Consider the following 19639-nt stretch of genomic DNA (forward strand, 5'->3'; position numbering starts at 1 on the left):
TTATTTTATCCTTGGCAGCTATAAACAAGTGGGAATTAAGGCAGTTGGATATTAAAAATGCCTTCTTACATGGAGAATTGCAGGAGGAAGTTTATATGAAACAACCCTAGGGTTTTGTTGATCCTTCTCATCCACATTATGTTTGTAAGTTGGTTAAATCTCTCTATGGTCTAAAACAAGCCCCAGGGGCTTGGAATTCAAAGTTTGCAAGCTACTTGCCAACATTGGCATTTATTGCTTCTTCATTTGACACAAGTCTTTTTGTTAAAAATGATGGACAAGATGTCATTGTTCTCTTGTTATATGTGGATGATATCATCCTTACTAGATCAAGTGCTACTAAAGTTCAAAGTGTTATTCAAGACTTAGTAGGTGTGTTTGATTTAAAGGACATGGGAAGACTTACATACTTTATAGGGTTACAAATTCAACATAGAGATAATGGAGACATTTTTGTTAATCAATCAAAATATGCTAAGGATCCTCTTCATAAAGCTAGAATGGAGTCATGTAAGCCTACTACTACTCCATGTAAACCCCACAATCAGTTGTTAATAACTGAAGGCAAGCCTTTACGGGATACAACTTTGTATAGAAGCTTGGTTGGATCACTTCAATATTTGACTTTCACTAGGCTAGATATAGCTTCTGCTGTTAATTTAGTCTGTCAGTTTATGACAGCCCCAACAGATACTCATTTTGGTTATGTGAAAAGAATTATGAGGTATCTTCATGGCACTAGAGAGTGTGGGTCACATATTCATCTAATACAAACATTCATTTAACCGCATTATCTAACTTTGATTGGGCTGCTGATTTGAACACAAAGAGATCAGTAACTGGCTATGTGGTGTATCTGGGTAATAATCCTATATCGCGGCAATCAAAGAAGCAAACCTCAGTCTCTCGAAGCTCAACTGAGGCTAAATATAAAGCACCTGCACATATTGCAGCTGATGTGGCTTGGATCAGTTGTTATTAAAGGACTTGGGAGTTGTTTTACATGTGCCACCAACCATTCATTGCGATAATATGTCAGCCATTGCTTTAGGTGTAAATCATGTCTATCATTCAAGGATTAAACACCTTGATACCAAGTACCATTTTGTCAGAGAAAGAGTACATAAGGGAGATTTACTAGTGCAATACTTGCCTACTGATGAACAAACAGCAGATGTGCTCACCAAAGGCCTTCACAGTCCTACTTTCACTCGACATTGCTTCAATCTCAAGTCAAGGTACCCTAGTTGAGATTGAGGGGGAATGTTGACTTATATTGACTAGCCACGTCATCAATAATATAGCTAGGATAATTACCTGTATTGGATAAGATTGGTTAGTTAGGTTTAGTCGTAAGAAAGGCAGGTATGCTTGTATAAAAGGATAGTAGTGAGCTGATGGTTGTACGATTCATTTGATCAAATATACAATTCCTTTCTCTCCAAAGTTTTCTTCTCCTAGTTCTTCATTTATGAGTTTTTCCTCTGCATATTTCAAGATCCTAGCTTTCTTCACTGTTAAGACTCCTCCCCGCTTTCATGTAAAATTTACATAATCAAAGTTTTCTACAACCTAATTTATCACCCAAAGATACCAAGAGTGAAGCTTTAGGATTTAGGGTTTCATTTTGTTTACGGTTTACCTAACAAAGGATTCAAGAGATCGAGTGATTACTTAATATGTCATACGTGCTTCGAAATTGTGTATGAGTCGAATCAAAACAAAATATATTCAAGGCGTTGAAATTTTTTCTTTACCTCCTTCTTGGCCAGTCACTCAAGTTAGATTGATTTTTTTTTTTTTTTCAGTTTTATTGTTTAATTATTTGATATTCATTCAACATTATTATTTTTTCAAGGATTTTTTTATTAACACCCCACATTTTGTTGACTACACTCGGTATAAATTCTAATATAAAATAACTCATATCTTTTATAAAATGACTATTTAAGCCTAAAAAATACACTTCCTAAGTTCTTTTAACAGCAAACCTAATAATAATTCAAGAACATGTTGAGATTTTTCTTTTTTTTTAGTTGAAGTCTAAGGTTTCAAAAGATTTTTTTTTTTTTTTAACCATAACTTTAAAAGCTCTCAGTACTGTTCACTTTAACGAAAAACCACATTTTTACACTAAAAAATCAATCATGATACTATTCACTTTTACTCTTTATTTTGTCCTTATCGTTAAAACTCAAAATTTTCAAGTTATTTTCATTAGTTTTCCTAAAAATGAAATCTCATCCCAAGCGTCTTGCACCATTCTTTCATATCACAATTTAACATTTATGCATACGTATTCAACTGAGATTCTCAAATAACTAAGGAACGACTACTTTAGAGGACACTACAGCATCACAGAGCACAGCCGCAGGTGGTAAAGGACCTACAAACCTAAACGGAACAAATTACGAACAAAAAAAAAAAAAAAAACAGGAATTCTGGATCCGAATACCTTTCAGAAGCTTTATCCTGGGTATTTGACAGAGGCTCCCAGAAATACACACAAAACAAAATAAAATCTTACTCGTTACTGATTTATATAATACCAATCCAAAAGTCGAAGCGAAACTAAGACGAATCTCACATACTATTTTACCCTCTCATACAAATTTCAGAAACAATCTATGCCCACATATTAGTTCATAGTTACCAGCATATACGGATAGACGATATTTCTTTAATTCTAGGCATCCCAACACCTCAGTGATAACCAAGGGGAGCCGGTGCTTCTCGCAATTCCTTGCCCTCGTAATGAATGTCCTGCAAGCAAATGACAGACAGATTATGAGACACCAAGAGGTATTTGGAAAACATGTGAACATGGTAGCGTTCGTTACATAGGCGTCATCGAGTGGAACATATTGACAACAAAAGTGACAAAATTGTAGAATCAATCAAAGGGCATGGGCATGGAAAGAGGCATTTAGTACTCACAGATGCAAAATGGTTGACATCGCGATGATGAGCTTCATCAGCACGAATCACGGTAATGACATCCTTGAGCTTCGCATCTTTAGGTAACCTCCAGTAGTCAATAGCAATTGCAGGAGCCTGTACGTTTTCAATCTTGCCACTATCGATATCCTTCAAATACTCTGTATAAGAGTGTATAGCCTCCTCCTCCAGATACCCAACAATCCGATGTGCCAGTTTTGGGGAAATCATATAAAGACCAAAAAAGGCATTGAAGAAGACTCCCTGCACAATGAGAACCAGCAGTCTCTCGTACCACACGGGCTTCACAAGTTCAACCATGGTCATCAGGTGCATTCTCTCGTTCTCTGCCTCTTCGAGTAAAGCCTTGATCCAACCACCACTATGCTGAAACTTGCGCAGAGACCTTAAGTGCAGCAGCATTCCTCCGACCATGCCAGGGACAGCTGCCACAGTTTCCAACATCATTGCACGGCACCCATACCGTCTCTGAAACATATAATCCAATAGTTGAAAACAGAGATCGTATTGGAATAGAAAGAATAATCCTAAAACAAGATTTAGTAACTAAGAGTAACCACATTAATCCCCAAATCAATAAAAACAAGATTCAAGACAAGGAATTGGCATCAACTTGGTGGTTCATGAATCCAGGTTATCCTATCCTAATCTTGCTTTGGTTTTAATTAATAGGATTAGGAAGGAATTGGCTACACTTGTGTATTTAACAAAAATACCAAAATAACAAGCACCACACAAATTAAAAAAAGAAATCATAAAAATGAATAATACACGAGCAAGTTAATACCAAAAATAAAAATAAAAATAAAAAAGAGGAGACAAGTAACAAAACCTGGAAGAAAATATCCGTTGGAATCCGAAGAAGCTTGACGGTCCTCAAGGCAAATCTGTCTAGAAAAGTCTTCGGCACATGGTGCTTGCCCAGATCGATGGATAGGTCCGCCCTATAGGTTTCCCATGGCTGCACTCATCAAACAAAATTCAAACACTTCAAATTCCAAAAATTAAATTAAATTAAATTAAACCAACAAATAAAGAAATAAATTATAAAATTGCCACTAGTCCTCCTCCTTCTCACCATGAAGCAATTCCAAGGCCACTCAGTCCCGTCCTCCCTTGCGATCTTCGGCCTCTGAATTCCCCAGTAGTTCGACACAACGACGTTGCTGTCGCTTCCTTTCTTGCCGCCGTCGCCCACCGAGCTCCCGCTCTCCTTCTGCTCCTTCTCCGCCGACGTAGTCCCAACCGGTGGCGCAACAGTTTGCGGCGCGCTGCTCATCATCCTCATCCAGTAAAATCCGCTAAAACCGTCGCCGCTCCGACGGTTCAGGAACTCCACGCCGTCCAAGGGCCTAGCAGCGACCGCCGTGGAAATGTACCGGTTGTAGTTCCGGGCACCGCGCAGACCGCCGACCAACGACCTCACTGCGATCCGGTTCATCTTCGCCGGTCCAAGAAGGTTTTAGATAGTGCACGTTTTAGGGGTTTTCGGTAAGAACACGGTTTGGATTGTCGCTTAGCGTTATGGCTTTTGGGGGTCCCTGAAGATCAACCACTTATATTGCAGAGAAGCAGAAGTTACTAGAAGGGGGTTTTGGTTGCCTGCTTCGCGGGAACATCTTTACCTTTTTTGGCCATTTGCTTGTAGCTCAAGTACAGAATTTTCTGCTGTCTGGACAACGTGGATCTCACTGGAGCATGGGCCTTGGCGGTTGTGGCGTAAATTACGGAACTACCCTTGTCTGGAATTCCGATTATGTGGGAGTTGCAGCGTTGACTGGCGGTCATTCGGGCAATAGCGTGGCTCCATAGACGTTTCGCCACGCACTCAAGTTATACGTGTACGGTAGGGAAAGCAATTGCTGCGGGTGAGGCAAATTATTATTCCAAACTAGAAAAGGTCACTCACATTTGAAATATAATTTTTATTTTTATTTTTCTCAAATATTGTTTTTTATTTTTTTTTTATTTTTTGGTAGGAGTTATGCAGGCATAAAAAAAATAAAAAATAAAAAGTGTTGGCAGTTATCTGAACAATTTCACCTCTAAAAACTTTGCGCCAACATCCAGCCTATTTATCCATTTAATGAACAGTGATAGGCTCTAATAAATAATAATAGGCCAAATGCATCTCCATCCCTAACAAAAAATAGCCTAGTACATTTTATTAAAATATGATTAAATAAAATGAATCTCCAATTAGACCTTTAAAATAATGATTTTAATAGGTTTTAAAAATCTATTTCCTTAGCCAATCATTTGACCGGTTCTCTCTCTTCTCTCTCTGTCTTTCCCTATCTCTCTATCTATTTTCTCTCCCTCTCTCTCTTTTCCAGCTCACTCCCGTGAGCTCTCCTTCTCCTTCCTCTTCAAAACTTTCAACAAATCAAACACAAAATATTATTTTTGTAATCCCTGGAGCTCAAGGAACCCAACCATGGCCTTGCATGCAACATCGGTGGTGCGAGGTCCTACCATTGAAGCCAAGAGCTTGAGGTCTCCTCATATCTCTTTCCCTTGTTCGCTTTGCGGGTCCAAGGGTTTCGGTGCTGCTAGATCTCTCTCAGCGATTCAAATCCCTCTCCGGGTTCGAACGCTCTCTCTCTCTCCCTCTCTCTCTTCGCGGTGGACTCACACTTCACGACTGCATCGCATCCGTAGATCCAAGTCGTCAATTCCATCCCTGACGTCAACATGGCACCATACCGACCAGTCCCAAGGTCTGTTAATTTTGGGCTGGCCTAGAGACCAGCTTGGGCTGGGTGCCAGGCAATCCCGTGGGCTGGAGAGACTTCCCTAGGTGCCGGGCCATTTTTTTGGCTGTGTGCCGGCCTATCCCACCCCCGGTGGAAGTGCTCTAAAAAGAAAAGGAAAGGGAGAGTGAGTTTAGAGGATAATGATAGGGTGACATAGCTATGAGGTTTAAAAAAAAACAGCAAAAAGTTGTTTGTTCAAAGTTACTTTCTTTTCTCACATTTTTTTAAGGGAGTTTTAACGAAAAGCCCGCGGTACTGTTCACTTTAACGAAAAACCACATTTTCACACTAAAAAGTCAATCTTGGTATTATTCACTTTATCTTTTATTTTGTCCTTATCGTTAAAACTCAAAGCTTTCAAATCATTTTCATTAGTTTTCCTTTTTTTTTTAATTATGTATTAAACGTTATAACTGTAATTCACTAATTTTTTTTAATATCAAGGTAAATTTTATTAATATATAATTTAGATAAAGTGATGCTAAATATAAATAAATTAGGTAATGGTAAAAAACAGACATATTTGATAATGCTAAATTTGGCCATAAGAATAAAAAGTTGGTGGGAAGCAAAACGTGAAATGCACATGTAACTGAAAAGAAAACATGTGACATGCACGTTATTCATGGTAGTAGATAATCCAAGAGTCATGGTAGTAGATAATGCAACATGGTATATATAATAGAAAACTTATTCTAATTCTTGGCAAATATGATTTTTAGACTAAAATTATGAGTAAGATCAAAATATAATTTTAGCGCCTTGATACATTAATAATGTGACAACCCATCTCTAATTTTACGTTTTTATAAATTTTAAAAGCGTGAATTGACGAAAATGCCCTAGAGGCAAGGACTTTGACTTCCGTTAACCCCTCGTTTAGAGAAACGTATAACTTATTTTTTTAGCATATAAACAGTAATAGACCAAATGCATCTCCACTCCTAACAAAAAATAGCCTGGTCCATTTTATTAAAATATGATTAAATAAAATGAATCTCCAATTAGACCTTTAAAATAATGATTTTAATAGGTTTTAAAAACCTATTTCCTTACCCAATCATTTGACCGGTTCTCTCTCTCTCTCTCTCTCTCTCTCTCTCTCTCTCTCTATCTATTTTCTCTCCCACTCTCTCTCTTTTCTAGCTCACTCCTCTAAGCTCTCCTTCTCCTTCCTCTTCAAAACCTTCAACAAATCAAACACAAAATATTATTTTTGTAATCCCTGGAGCTCAAGGAACCCAACCATGGACTTGCATGTGGCATCGGTGCATGGTGCGAGGTCCTACCATTGAAGTCGAGAGCTTGAGCTCTCCTCAGATCTCTCTCCCTTTGTTCTCTTTTGCGGGTCCAAGGGTTTCGGTGCTGCTAGATCTCTCTCAGCGATTCGAATCCCTCTCCGGGTTTGAACTCTTTCTCTCTCTCTCTCTCTCTCTCTCTTTGCGGTGGACTCACACTTCACAGCTGCATTGCATCCATAGATCTAAGCCACCGATTCCATCCCTGACATCAGCATGGCATCATACGGCCCGATCCTAACGTCTGTCAATTTGGGCTGGCCTGGAGACCAGCTTAGGCTGGGTGCCAGGCAATCTCGTGGGCTAGAGAGACTTCCCTAGGTGCCGGGCCATTTTTTTGGTTGTGTGTCGACCTATCCCACCCTCGGTGGAAGTGCTCTAAAAAGAAAATGAGAGGGATAGTGAGTTTAGAGGATAATGATAGGGTGACGTAGCTATGAGGCTTAAAAAAAAAAAAAAAAAACAGCAAAAAGTTGTTTGTTCAAAATTACTTTCTTTTCTCACATTTTTTTTAATTATGTATTAAAGGTTATAACTGTAAATCACTAATTTTTTTAATATCAAGGTAAATTTTATTAATATATAATTTAGATAAAGTGATGCTAAATATAAATAAATTAGGTAATGGTAAAAAACAGACATATTTGATAATGCTAAATTTGGCCACAAGAATAAAAAGTTGGTGGGAAGCAAAACGTGAAATGCACATGTAATTGAAAAGAAAACATGTGACATGCACTTTATTCATGGTAGTAGATAATCCAAGATTCATGGCAGTAGATAATGCAACATGGTATATGTGGCGCCAAAAATAATCAAGAGGCGACACGTGGATTTTTGGACAAAAATGACAAAATTACCCTTGAGGAGCACTTGAATTCCTATGCGAAAGCAATGGACAAACATCTCACAATCAAGTCAAAAGTGCCCAAAATAGGTAACAAATTCAAAGTTATTTCATCCAATATTTTTCACAAGTTAATTATTCCATAACCTTCAAAACATTCCATATAAATTGAGTTCATTGGCTAATTAATGGATTTATTCCTAATTAATCCATTAATTACCAATTAAATCACCCATTTCACAAAAAAATATCCCAAAGGGCCAGCCACCTTTTCTCAAGAGGAAGACCGGCCATGCACTATTTATTCAACCTCATTTCCTCTAAAAACCTAAGTCCACACTCTTTCAAAACTCCAAAAATTCTCTAAACATTTTTCTCTCTAAATTCTAACTTTGGCATCGGAGGTTCTTCGACCAAAGCCCCCCCTCCCCATTCATCATGGGGGCATGAAGCTCTTGGCCTTGACCCTAAGGTGTTAATTGTTTTGCAAGTGCAATTTTGTCCAAGAAGAAGGAGGCGGAAATTTGCATCCACAAATTGGTGCTTTCATTGAGAGTTAAAGTACACACACTTGTAGAAGACTCTTGCATAAAAGGTTTTTCTCTATTTTTTTCTTGTCCATTTGTATATTTTTCTTACGTTCTTATTATTAGAATTTTTTATTTGCAAAGATTCTTTGATAAAACGTCAAAGAGAAATACAATGGCTAGAAATTTAGAAAACTCCACAAGTGAAACTTCCAATATTCAAGAAATGGGACAGCGGCAATCCACGAGGCTAAATGTGATCATAGGTGGAGCGGCACCACCGCTACGGGGCTCCACCATGGCAACCACCACGGTGGCCACCATGGCCACCACCCGCGGGGAGGTCTATGGCACCACCACCACAGCCCGAGCTGTGCCATCTAAGCAAGCCCAAGCTATGCCATCTAAGGCCCACGACACCAAAACCATGGCCCAAGCCATGTCACTCCAAGCCCAACGCGAGCCCAATGTGTTGCCAAGCCGAGCCCTAGCTTTGCACCCACATGCGCCACATGCCGAGCAGCCTACTCCCGGCGAGCAGCCCAACCTGCTTTCGCAGCCCAGTCTGCTCCAGTGGTCTTCCAAGCAGCCCAAATCGATCCAAGATTAGTTCAACCATCCCCGCTCCAAATTTCAGAACTGATGATCGAATTGAGAGCATTTTCACCACATTTTTTTGCGGATTTGACATTTCCTAACTTAAATCTCGCGCCCGGAGTCTACCACACTTCCACTACTCAAGGAAACACATTCCTTCCAAGCTATTCCACCCAAATGGAGAACAACACTTGTCTTGACAAGTCAGAGTTGACGAGCACCCTCGCACAACAGACGACCTTGGCGAACCAGCTTACAGCGCACCAAGAGGCAACGTGCCCCAGATGAGGTGTCTCGAAGTAGGACAAGGGCGGACAAAGAACCTTTCCAGCAGCGTCCCAGCAAGTAGCCACTCGACCAGCCACAAACTGAGCGTTCAGGCAGTGTACACTCCCGATTGGGCCCCCGAGATAACGTATACTCCTGTTTTAGTGCGCGGAGGAGTGTGCACTCTCAACTAGGCCCACGGATAAGCGTACATTCATGGTTAGGGTCATACTCCGATAGTCAACATGAGCAACCTTCCAAGCGAAGTGTTCATTTACGGCTAAGCCTGTAAGGAGCATCATTGATCTTACATCGGAGTAGGTAGCACGACGGACAGAGAAAAGCAATCACTCAATCCAGCTCAAGCTCAACCGACAACCTGCGAATAACTCGCTCGTTTGCTAGGAACGCACCACACGCACCACATCCGCAGTATAGACAAGCCAAACACATGGAAGAGCAGCCTAGACCAATAAGTCACGGCTGGGGGTAGCCGAGAGCTCCGTTACCCCAACAAAGGCAAATTCAGGAAGAAGTAGAGAGACTCTTGACCAAGCTATTATGTAATTTTCAACGCAATGAGGTCGCCGACGAGGCACTACGATAGAACATGACCAACATAAGTAGGTCACCCTTCATGAACGAGATCGAGTAGGCAGAGCCTCCACGGAAATTTTAACATCATTGTGAAGGAATGACCACATTGATTTGCGACACCTATTTTCAGATACTACATTGATTGATTTTCAATTTTCAAGACCATCTTGATAATGAAAGTCAATTTCAAGGATCATTTGTTATATAAACCCTTTTTTATATAGAGAAGACAAAAAGGAAAGGTGTGAGAGAATACGAGGGAAGAAGATAGTAACAGGATATGAGAGAATCATACTCCTTGTAATGGGTTTCATACTTGAATATATCAAGAAATTATATATACTAAAACTCAGTTGAAGTTACAGTTCATTAACAGTGGTTTGAAGGATTTGCCCTTCAATTGTTACCTGTTTTCAGCCTTTTTCCTACACAGCACAGTAAATTTACTAATTTGCCTCTTCGATCCGCGTGTCAGCCATCGTAGAAGGGAAGTGAACAGGTGAGCGCTCTTCCTCTGCTTCTCTGGAGTTTTCTTTCTCAGAAAACTAAAACGTTGTTCTCGAGTGTTCTTAGTCACAAACGGAGAAATTCCAAGGTAATCCAGTGTCCTCGAAATCCCTGCATCATCAAAACATCCCTCATCAGAATCTGCACTCGCTTTAGCTCCGTTCAAGTTGCTGCTCCGTTAGATGTCATCTTCTCCTCCAGCGTCTCATCCTTTCCTTCTCCTGGTATTTTTTTTCATCTCTATTTTTCCCCAAATCTGACTTCCTTTTTCTATATATATATATATATATATATATATATATATATATATATATATATCGGGTTTTTTTTCGTTTTTGAACGATTCTCATAGGTTTTTGCGGTTTAGCTGAATAGGGGTAAATCTAGAGCTGCTGCTTCCTAAAAAGTTGATGCGAAGTGAGCTTCTGTTTTCGGTTTCCGTTTTGCTCTCCTTTTTTTTTATCGTACAGCACAAAACAGCCAAGGATCGTGCACGAAGTCCCCACCTCAGGTTATCCGTCTTCCGTACCATCTGTCTCTTCCCCAAGGTTCAGTAATTTGTTTATGCGCTTGCATTTTCTGATTGCTTTATGAAGAAAGATGAGAAATTTTTAAAACAGGGGTTTGTTTTGGAATTAGGATTTTAGTTTGTTTATATAATCTTTGAGGGTATGTTTGATTGATTGAAAGATAGGGAATAAAATGGAAAATTTGGGGTGAGTTTGTTGTGTTTTGGTTTAGTCTTTGGGGAATGTGGTGGGGTTACTTCAAAATTGAAATTGAATGGTAGTTTATTGGTATAAATTATGTTACTCTCAGTAATTTTTCTATTGTTTTTTACAATGCCTTTTTTATTTTTTGTTCTTTGTGTTGTTGCTTAGCTTAGATAAAAGATTAAGGCTTTGAATTGAGAGTAAGCTTAATTATTGTTGAGTGTTTATTCTATTTGGTGCATTTATGATCTTTGTGGCTAACGGAACTCCGTCGCCTCTGAATTCGCAGGTGAGTATTGCAAGGTTTTTTCGTTTCTCTGGTATTGATTCAGCGAGTTTGCATGTGGCTAAAAATGGTGTTTCAGTTACGAGGAACAAGACATTTACAAGGTATATTCAAGAATGCATGGTCGGTTCTTTCTGATGTTACGATTTTGTTATCAATTTAAAAACTGTGGTTTGTATTTGTTTAGTATTATTTTGGCATTTTGGTGCAATGGATTTTTTTGTACCTAATTGCAGACCTTTCGTTTGCTCATGATTTAGTAGTCGACTGAGTATCCATGCTTATACATACTTTAATCATTTTTTTGGCAACATGTGTTCAACATAGATACCTTTTGGTTTGTTGGTGAGGCATTATGAGTGCTTATCAGTTATTTACTAAAGGTGGTTTTATAGGAACTACTTGAACTTCTTGGGATGCCTGTCTTAAAAGCAAATGGAGAGGTTTTTGCACTGTGTATGCAGTTAAATGACGATGTTGTATTTCATATGCAAGAAATGATTTCATCAAGTATGTTGTATCTACTATATATGCAAAACAGATTGCTAGCTAATCTTATTCTTATTAACTCTTTCCTTTTACCTTTCGATTTCTGTTACGATGCAGGCTATTGAATTTGGAGAAAGTTTGCATGCAAACTCTATTTTGCATAATGTTCTTCAGTGAGCCTTTGAAGTTTGCCTTGGAAGTGTCTTTATATTCTCATTCACTTTGTTTTATTGTTAGGAAATTCTGGGTGGAAAGAATAATTCTCAATCAAAATTACATTTGATCTACAAGTGGTTGGACTGAAATTTTTCTTATACAATGAAGGCGTGAAATATGTGGACAATTACAATTTTTGTTTTCATGTCAAACCAACTTGCTTCACATATATTATGCCATTGTTGACATGTATTCTTCCGTTGTTTTCAACAGTGCTTTTATGTTGCACCAGGAAAATTCTATTTGAGGATGGGAACCACCTGTATCGGTTTTTGGATGATGATCCAATTGTATCTCATTCATGGTTCGGACAGTTATCAGAATAGGAAGGGATAACTGAATTGATTTCATGGATTAAAGTAGGTTGGGTTAATTATGCTTTAGCAGATGCTTTCTTTGACTTAATGTCAATTAATTGACATTTATCATAGGCTCGATGTGCATGAATCTTCTTTTTATTTTTTCAATTGATGCTTTAGCAGTTTCTATTATCTACTTTTTGGGGTATAAATCATGTCTATAATTTCAAAATACATGTTCTTCATGACAATCTATGGTATTTATAAAATAATTCATGTTAGAGTAATTTTTTTTTTCCTTTCCCTTCACTGCACTGCAGTCCCGGTGAAAAGCACTTGCAAACTTGCAGATGCACTATGCACGTAAGTAAAACATTTTACTGTCATGTCTTTCTTGGTTAGTGATTTTGGTATAGCTGATGAATGTGAATGTCAATTGTGTGGTTTGTGTTCCTGGGTTTATGCTTAGTGCAATGTATTTTCTATATGTACAATTTTCTCCTTCAGTTTCTACTATTTTTCATTTTTTTGAGTTATGTATACCATTGATGTTGTTACTGTAGCTTGAGAAGCAGAGCGATATGTAGTGCCAACCTGAGTCACAGTTGAAGTTCATTACAGAGGCCTGACTACAGGTACACCACAAATGACCACACTTTTCTACCAAGAGTCTATTGCTTTTTCTTATTAAATTTTCTTTATTTTCAAATAGTTGAATATAGGCGAGTACTAACATGGACATATGCTAATTGATATTATTTTCCGGAGCATGAACATGCCAAGTTCTTTGAGTACTTGCAAGGTATGTCATTTTCTCAAGCTTGAAGAGAGACAATGCATCGTGTTGCTTTGTCCTAATTAATTTGTGTTTCTGCAGGTGAAGTTGAGTCTGGGTTGGAACGGCTTCATCAATGTGCAGAAAATGAGATCCAAGTTTACCTCAATGATAAGGAATTTCAATGAGTTTCGCACAAAACTTGCTGGATAGACCAGGTTATGTTCTACTAAAGATATTACACTACTTTTCTGATTGGATAAGTTGACTCGGGTTACAATGATATAGCTTTTCAATTTATTAATGCTAACATGTTAGTTTTGCTAAGTGGGAATGCCATAATATAAATTTTATAGAAATGATGAATGGGCCAATCTGAAGTAACAAATTTCAGCTGGGAATGAACTCTTATATGACTGCCACTGCATATACTCATCTGTTATTTTGTTGGGTTTTATTTTATTTTATTTTATTTTATTTTGGTAAAATGCAATGTTGCTTTCGCGAAGAACTGAACTCTATCTTATCTATAGCTCTATACGCATTTAGTTTTTCTCTTTTTTGGTCTCGAGTATTTGGTTGATTTTATTTAACAATCTTTTGGAATATAGAGAATTTTTGCACCAATGTCTTATTCCTGGATTTCCTGATGATTTAGCATTGAGATGTTAGGCAAAGGTGTCTCATGGGAACCACAAATTACTCGAAACTATCTCAAAGAAGTGGAGAGATTTCTTATTAGCTCAGACTATGCCAACTATGAAGCTATAGAAAAATGGTGCGGAAATTGGCTGTTTGTTATTGACGAGATATAATCCAATAGCTAATAAGTATGCTCCTATATTCGACACTTAAAATATGTCTAGAACTGATGTTACTATTACAGTATTACTACTTTCATTTTTACAGAAGAAAAGGTTTTTCATTCTTTATTTCTTGCTATATTATCTTGGGTTGTGCAAACTATTCATTTGTAGGGGATCCCTTCATATATATTAGTTAATTCTTGCTAAGATTTGTGCAAACTGTTTTTGTTATGTCGAAGTTGAAACCTTTTTTTAGGGTTGTAAATAGATTTCATATGTATGTAAATAGTATATGTACACATTATAACTTTCTACATATTTTATACAATTTTAAAACCCGCAGCATCGCGCGGGCACTTTTGCTAGTTAACTCTAATTTGGTATGGTAGCGGAGCAATTCTGATCCCCGTATTGCCACTATTGCCATCTAGCCCATAAGACCTGTCGTATTTATGTCTTCCACTTTCATACCATTCCAATCTTACTCTTGCAGTTGGCCACATCTACCAACATCCAATACCCCATAAACCATACCCGTTGGAGTCACCCAACAAATTTACCCATAACCTTTGGAAATTCCTCATGTCGATGGAATTAATAGTCGTACATACCTATATCCCTACCTCCGCTGCAACATACATTGAATTCCTGTCTGACCGTCGCGTTGCACCGACTAGGCCGTGCCATCGTCTCTTCCTCCTTGCATTTTGCTCTATCATCTCTCTTTCTCTCTACGAGACGCATACGCTCTCTTGTTTCAACAAAGAGAATTTGTTCAAGCAGTAATAATATTTTGCGACTCCAAGACCACTGTTTCAGCCATGGTTGCTACTCCGTCTCGATTTCCCCGTGGAGTCTCCAATTCTTGATCAAGTGGATCTAAAACTACCGATACAAGGAAGTGTACTTATTGTGACAAGGATAAACATGCTAGAGACACCTGTTTCAAGTTGCATGGAAGTGTACTTAAAGTTGCTAATGGTATTTCCACTCCAGTGCTTGGAGCAGGGCTAAGACTACTATCAGGTAGATAATCAACGTAACACCCCTTAAAACTTTAACTTGCTCAAGCAAATAGAAAGAACTTGCTTAAGTTGCTAAGTATATGTCACCTATCATCCACCATATAAGAAAACACTACGTTTCTATTACAAGGGTGCAAGCCGAAAGGAAAACCAGTAAATCTACAAACTGTTTTGTTCCGAATGGAAAACAAAGTAACTGCAGAAAAAATTCACAAGCTTAAAAACTACATTACAGTCATGGACATTATCTGGCGAGCAAGAGCTGGATCTTGGTTCAATAGCTCCCTCAAGTTGCTCTCCACCTCTGCAACCTGTTTCTCGATGTATTCCTTTGAGGTCTGTCCAGAGCACAAAAGAAACAATTTATTTCTGCCAAAGTCCAATAGATAAAAAGTTCTAGTCTTTAAATTATCACATAAACATGACATCGAGTTTAAACGCATATTAACACAGATACTGGACAAGCTCAAGCTCAAGCTCTTCCATTGAGCACATACAAAAGCCTCAACCAACCAGCAAGTGAAACAACAAAACCTCCCAAAACAACCACGAATGCATATAATAGCTGAACTAATAACAAGTAAATCTAAAGTGACTCCTGCCTTCCTCTGCATGGTTACGAAATTCCAAAATATGAACAAAATTGAAGGCTATGAAGATCTCAAAAGCACTCTTCCCCACAAACCCCCATTTTCTCTCCCCCGTAACTTTAAAAGATCCTTTTGTTTCTTTCCAACTGTACCACCACACCATAGTGATTATGCAATTATTCCTCAATGTTCTTTTTCTTTACTCCCACAGCCAAAGCAATGCACAATTTGAAATCATCAACGAGGCACCAACCCAATTCACGAATGTGAATATCAAACAATAGTTCAACAGTTTTCACTATAAACTAGATTATAAGTATGTTAAATTTATCTTCTTAAGCCTTACAACCGAACTAATTGGTTTGTTTAATTCTAAATGTTAAAACATTTTGACAATTTCTTTCTTTAATATTAGAAAGATTTATACGACATTTATAGCATTATACAGTTTTTGACATCTATTCATATGTAAGCTAATCAAATGGGGCACGCTTGCTTTTAAGCAGCCCTAAAATGGAAATACAACTTCACATGCCAAATTGTGAACTATCGTATTAGTCCCTTCCAGTTTTTTTCTTTGTTTTGACGACCTGGGGGGAGGGGGAGAGAGAAGTGGGTGAAGATAGTCTTCATTTGATGTATTCACTAGCAAAATGTCACCCCAACCTAGTAAACTTCTTCTGGAAGACTTAAATGTCAAAAGGCAGAGCCTTAGTTGTGAAATCAGTTGAAGGATCAGTTCACCTTGCTAAACAAGGTTCATAAGAGATGATCACATTCTACCCATTGAAAACTTCTAAAAAGGACAAGGTATTGTTTTCTCATCCATGAATTTGGCAAGTATTTAGACACACTCTTAGGACATAATTATAATGTTCTTTCCTATAATCACATCATTCTTCTATTTACTATGATGACAAATAACATAGCTACAAATAAAGATGGTCATAGCTCCATACAGATCTTTTTAGGCTTCTTATTTCACATATCTCAACATCTTGGGACGGATAAACTGAAACTAAAACCAACAACATATAGAATTTATAGATTCAAGATAAGGAAACCCATTTATATGTGGCATTCAAATGGATGAAAATCAACAATATGACGGAGCCTTTACACGGAATGGATATTGTTAATGTCTTTATAGCGGAGTAAAATTTTGTCTGTGGAGTCTGGAGAATGCAAAATGAAGTTTCCTAGGAAGAGATGCACACAGTAGAAAACAAGTTCCTAAATGGGGACTAATAATGAGGCAAAGCAGATTCTGCAAGCTCGTTATTACTGAAACCAAAGTGTATAAATGCAACAAATTTATTGAGCATTGACATCTAAACTTTGTAGTGGTATCTCTAAAAGGTGTATTGAAATCGAAGGTGTATATATTAACTTTCTTCCCCACAACCATTACGAAACAAAGCAACCTATAAAGAAAGAAAAGGGACCGTTATTATTCAAATGAAAGCAGAGATATACCTGGAGCGAGGCGATTGCAGTCTCACTATCCTTGAGCTTTTGTTCCTGTTCTTTCACTAACACTGACTTCGGCTCTAACACAAACCTACCCAGCATAACAAAATGTATCATCAGATAGTATATCAGGCAGCTCACAAATCAACAACAAGACCTGAACAACTCTATCTAATTTCATGTTTAAATCCGGAAATCCGAAACTCACGTTCTCCCTGCAAAACAGATTAACCAACAAAATTTATCAATTTAAACCCAAAAAACATCATAATATAAAAATCAAAATCCCAAAAGAAATGGGTCACTGTTTTTCCCCGAATTAAAACTGAGAACAGAGAAAATGGGTTGATTGAAACGAAGTACCTATAGATTTGTAAGTATTTGAATCATCAGATAGAGGCCGCAGCTCCTCCAAGGTTAGAAAAGCACGCTTCTTTTCTCCTTCCTTGTTCCGCATCTGCGTCTGCACCTGAAACCCACCTCAGTTCTCAGCAAATCAGTTCAATTTTCACCACCTATTTAAAATTTATTAATTAAAAAATCATCTGGATAAATAAAAAAACCTGCTTCAATTTCGCAGTGTGCTCGATCATGCGGCCTTGAATCTCCAAGAACGCCTGTAAAAATTTGATTGTTCTTGTAATTAGTAGCGAGCGAGATAAAGTGAAAATCTAGAGAGAGAGAGGGACTTACAGCCCTGTTGGCTTCGTCGGCCATTTTTGCAATTGAAGCTTTCTTAGTCGGAGCGCGGCGGAGGCTGAAAAATCAGAATTCTGAGCTCGCTACTCCTCGTCAGTGACTCGGTCATGATTTGGTAAATGGGTTTTGGGTATTCGGGTTCGGGTTCGGGTTCGGGTTCGAGTTCGGGTTTGGGTCTTCCAACTTCCAGCCCGAATTAGTATTAGGATGCCCATCAATTCATAGGTCGTGCGTCCAGGTCTTTGCAAGGGATCTTTGTTTTGTTTACGCTAAACGCGCTTTTTTTGTCAATATCTATGAGAACCATCAGTTGCACTCCGATGTGACCGGTCATGCCTATTCCGCCGTGTGCACGTATTATTGTTTTCCGCAACTGCGATAAAATGTCATATGTTTATAGTGTAATTAAATAAGAGATTTTAAGTTCAATTCTCGTCAAATATCAGTTTGAAACATATTATGTTAGCCTATTATGAGTCTAAGTCTACTTCTATTTACCGTGTAGATAATATCGTTTGTTTAAAAATAAAAATAAAAACTATAATCATGCGAATAGTGCTTAATCATGTATGATTGATTGATTAATAAATGACAAAGTTGTTCGCGTTGCCATTTTTGCACCATGGATCAATAAAACAAGGACACTTTTTACAGAAAAATAAAATTAAGGATATGTCATACAAAAGTGGATTAAGCAAACAAGGTAAGAGGAAAATGCGAAACAAATACTTGACGCCAAAAGCCAAGAAAGTGACATATTAGCTCATCCGACTTAACAAAGTTTGAGAAATGAAAAGGAGTTTTTTTCTAAAAGTGTGATTCTTTAAAGATTATTTGATCATTTTACATGTTTGATATAATTTTCGTGCTAATATTATAAAATAATATGTTAAAAATATGAGGTGTCAAAAAATTCATAGAGAGTTTCTTTAGCGTTTCTCGAAATCTTTTTGTACTATCATTTTTTTGGGGTAAGGCCCTTGGTAATTCTACTTTAGACTTTAGAATAAATCAAGCCTTTAATAAAAACAAAATGTTTTAAGTGTTTGCTGGCTCTGGTTTAGACTCTTAGACTTGAAGTCCTTAGTAAGAGACAAAGAAACATATAATTTTAAACTTGGTCATGATCACGTCGTTGATAATTGATCGAGAATTCAATTTATGATAATTTAGTCAATTTATAATCACGTATATCGTTGATAATTGATCAAGATTAATGATTGAAACTTGATTTATGATTAATTTAGTTAATTTATGATCATGTATGCTGTTGTAAATTAGTTTCTATTCCTAACGATAAAAAAATATATGTCTATTTTTGTTGATCCTAAAAATTACAAAGCCTATGTGGTGCGCAGGTCAAGTAACTAATAAGCTAACTACGTCATTCGGTTGAATGCGGGACGTGTCAACTCATCGGCCGAGCTCGGCCGAGGAGTAAAATTTGTTGATGTTGCGTTGAGTGCACTCCTGACTTCTTGATCTTGCGATTGCGGCCGAGGAAGGAACAAATCTCGGCCTTCCGAACTACTCCTTCTTGTGATAGGACTCGACCATCCTTGTTGAATGGCCCGGGACCACCAGGCAGCCCATAATATATTTGAAAAAGCTTTGAGCCGAACATAAACCTACACTCGGCCCAATAATATTATTTTGAGCCCAAACAATGATCTAACCATACCTGCACTCATCCAATTGATGCTGTGCATATCCCAATATTCCATGTGGTCAAATTAGCTGGGATTTAGACAAATATTAGGTTTAAATAATTTAACATATTACTACGAGATAATATCATGATTAAAATCACAATATTATTTCTCAATAATAATTGAAAATCATTTCAATCATTTTGTCATTCAACGGTTTAAAATTCTGCTCATCCAACGGCCTCGATTACTCGGACCGATAATGTAA

General features: G+C 37.8%; 2 protein-coding genes and 1 long non-coding RNA gene across 6 annotated transcripts; 1 reads left to right on the forward strand and 2 right to left on the reverse strand.

The window, feature by feature from the left end:
• Positions 1 to 2500: 2500 nt before the first annotated feature.
• Positions 2501 to 4499, reverse strand: LOC137731811 (ubiquinol oxidase, mitochondrial-like). The gene is made up of 4 exons (XM_068471038.1): positions 4037 to 4499; positions 3791 to 3919; positions 2938 to 3426; positions 2501 to 2763 (listed from the first exon to the last, which is right to left on the reverse strand). Exons 1-4 carry the CDS (start codon positions 4397 to 4399, stop codon positions 2704 to 2706), a joined length of 1041 nt encoding a protein of 346 aa, XP_068327139.1. The 5' UTR covers positions 4400 to 4499; the 3' UTR covers positions 2501 to 2703.
• A 5686-nt stretch (positions 4500 to 10185) lies between these two features.
• On the forward strand, positions 10186 to 14145 carry LOC137732545 (uncharacterized). 4 transcript variants are annotated; one of them, XR_011068348.1, is made up of 8 exons: positions 10186 to 10346; positions 10421 to 10578; positions 10707 to 10902; positions 11357 to 12720; positions 12921 to 12992; positions 13070 to 13159; positions 13235 to 13350; positions 13791 to 14145. It is a non-coding gene; the product is annotated as an uncharacterized lncRNA (long non-coding RNA). The 4 variants fall into 4 exon arrangements; XR_011068346.1 differs by having other exon boundaries at positions 10186 to 10578; XR_011068347.1 differs by having other exon boundaries at positions 10186 to 10578; positions 10707 to 10865.
• Positions 14146 to 14965: 820 nt separating this feature from the next.
• LOC137732544 (prefoldin subunit 1-like) lies at positions 14966 to 17897 on the reverse strand. The gene is made up of 5 exons (XM_068471865.1): positions 17717 to 17897; positions 17587 to 17640; positions 17380 to 17492; positions 17030 to 17114; positions 14966 to 15301 (listed from the first exon to the last, which is right to left on the reverse strand). The coding sequence occupies exons 1-5, from the start codon at positions 17738 to 17740 to the stop codon at positions 15188 to 15190; spliced, it is 390 nt and encodes a 129-aa protein (XP_068327966.1). The 5' UTR covers positions 17741 to 17897; the 3' UTR covers positions 14966 to 15187.
• Between the last annotated feature and the right edge of the window lie 1742 nt (positions 17898 to 19639).

This window comes from Pyrus communis, chromosome 4 (genome assembly GCF_963583255.1).
Source record: "Pyrus communis chromosome 4, drPyrComm1.1, whole genome shotgun sequence".
Classification (NCBI taxonomy): domain Eukaryota; kingdom Viridiplantae; phylum Streptophyta; class Magnoliopsida; order Rosales; family Rosaceae; genus Pyrus; species Pyrus communis.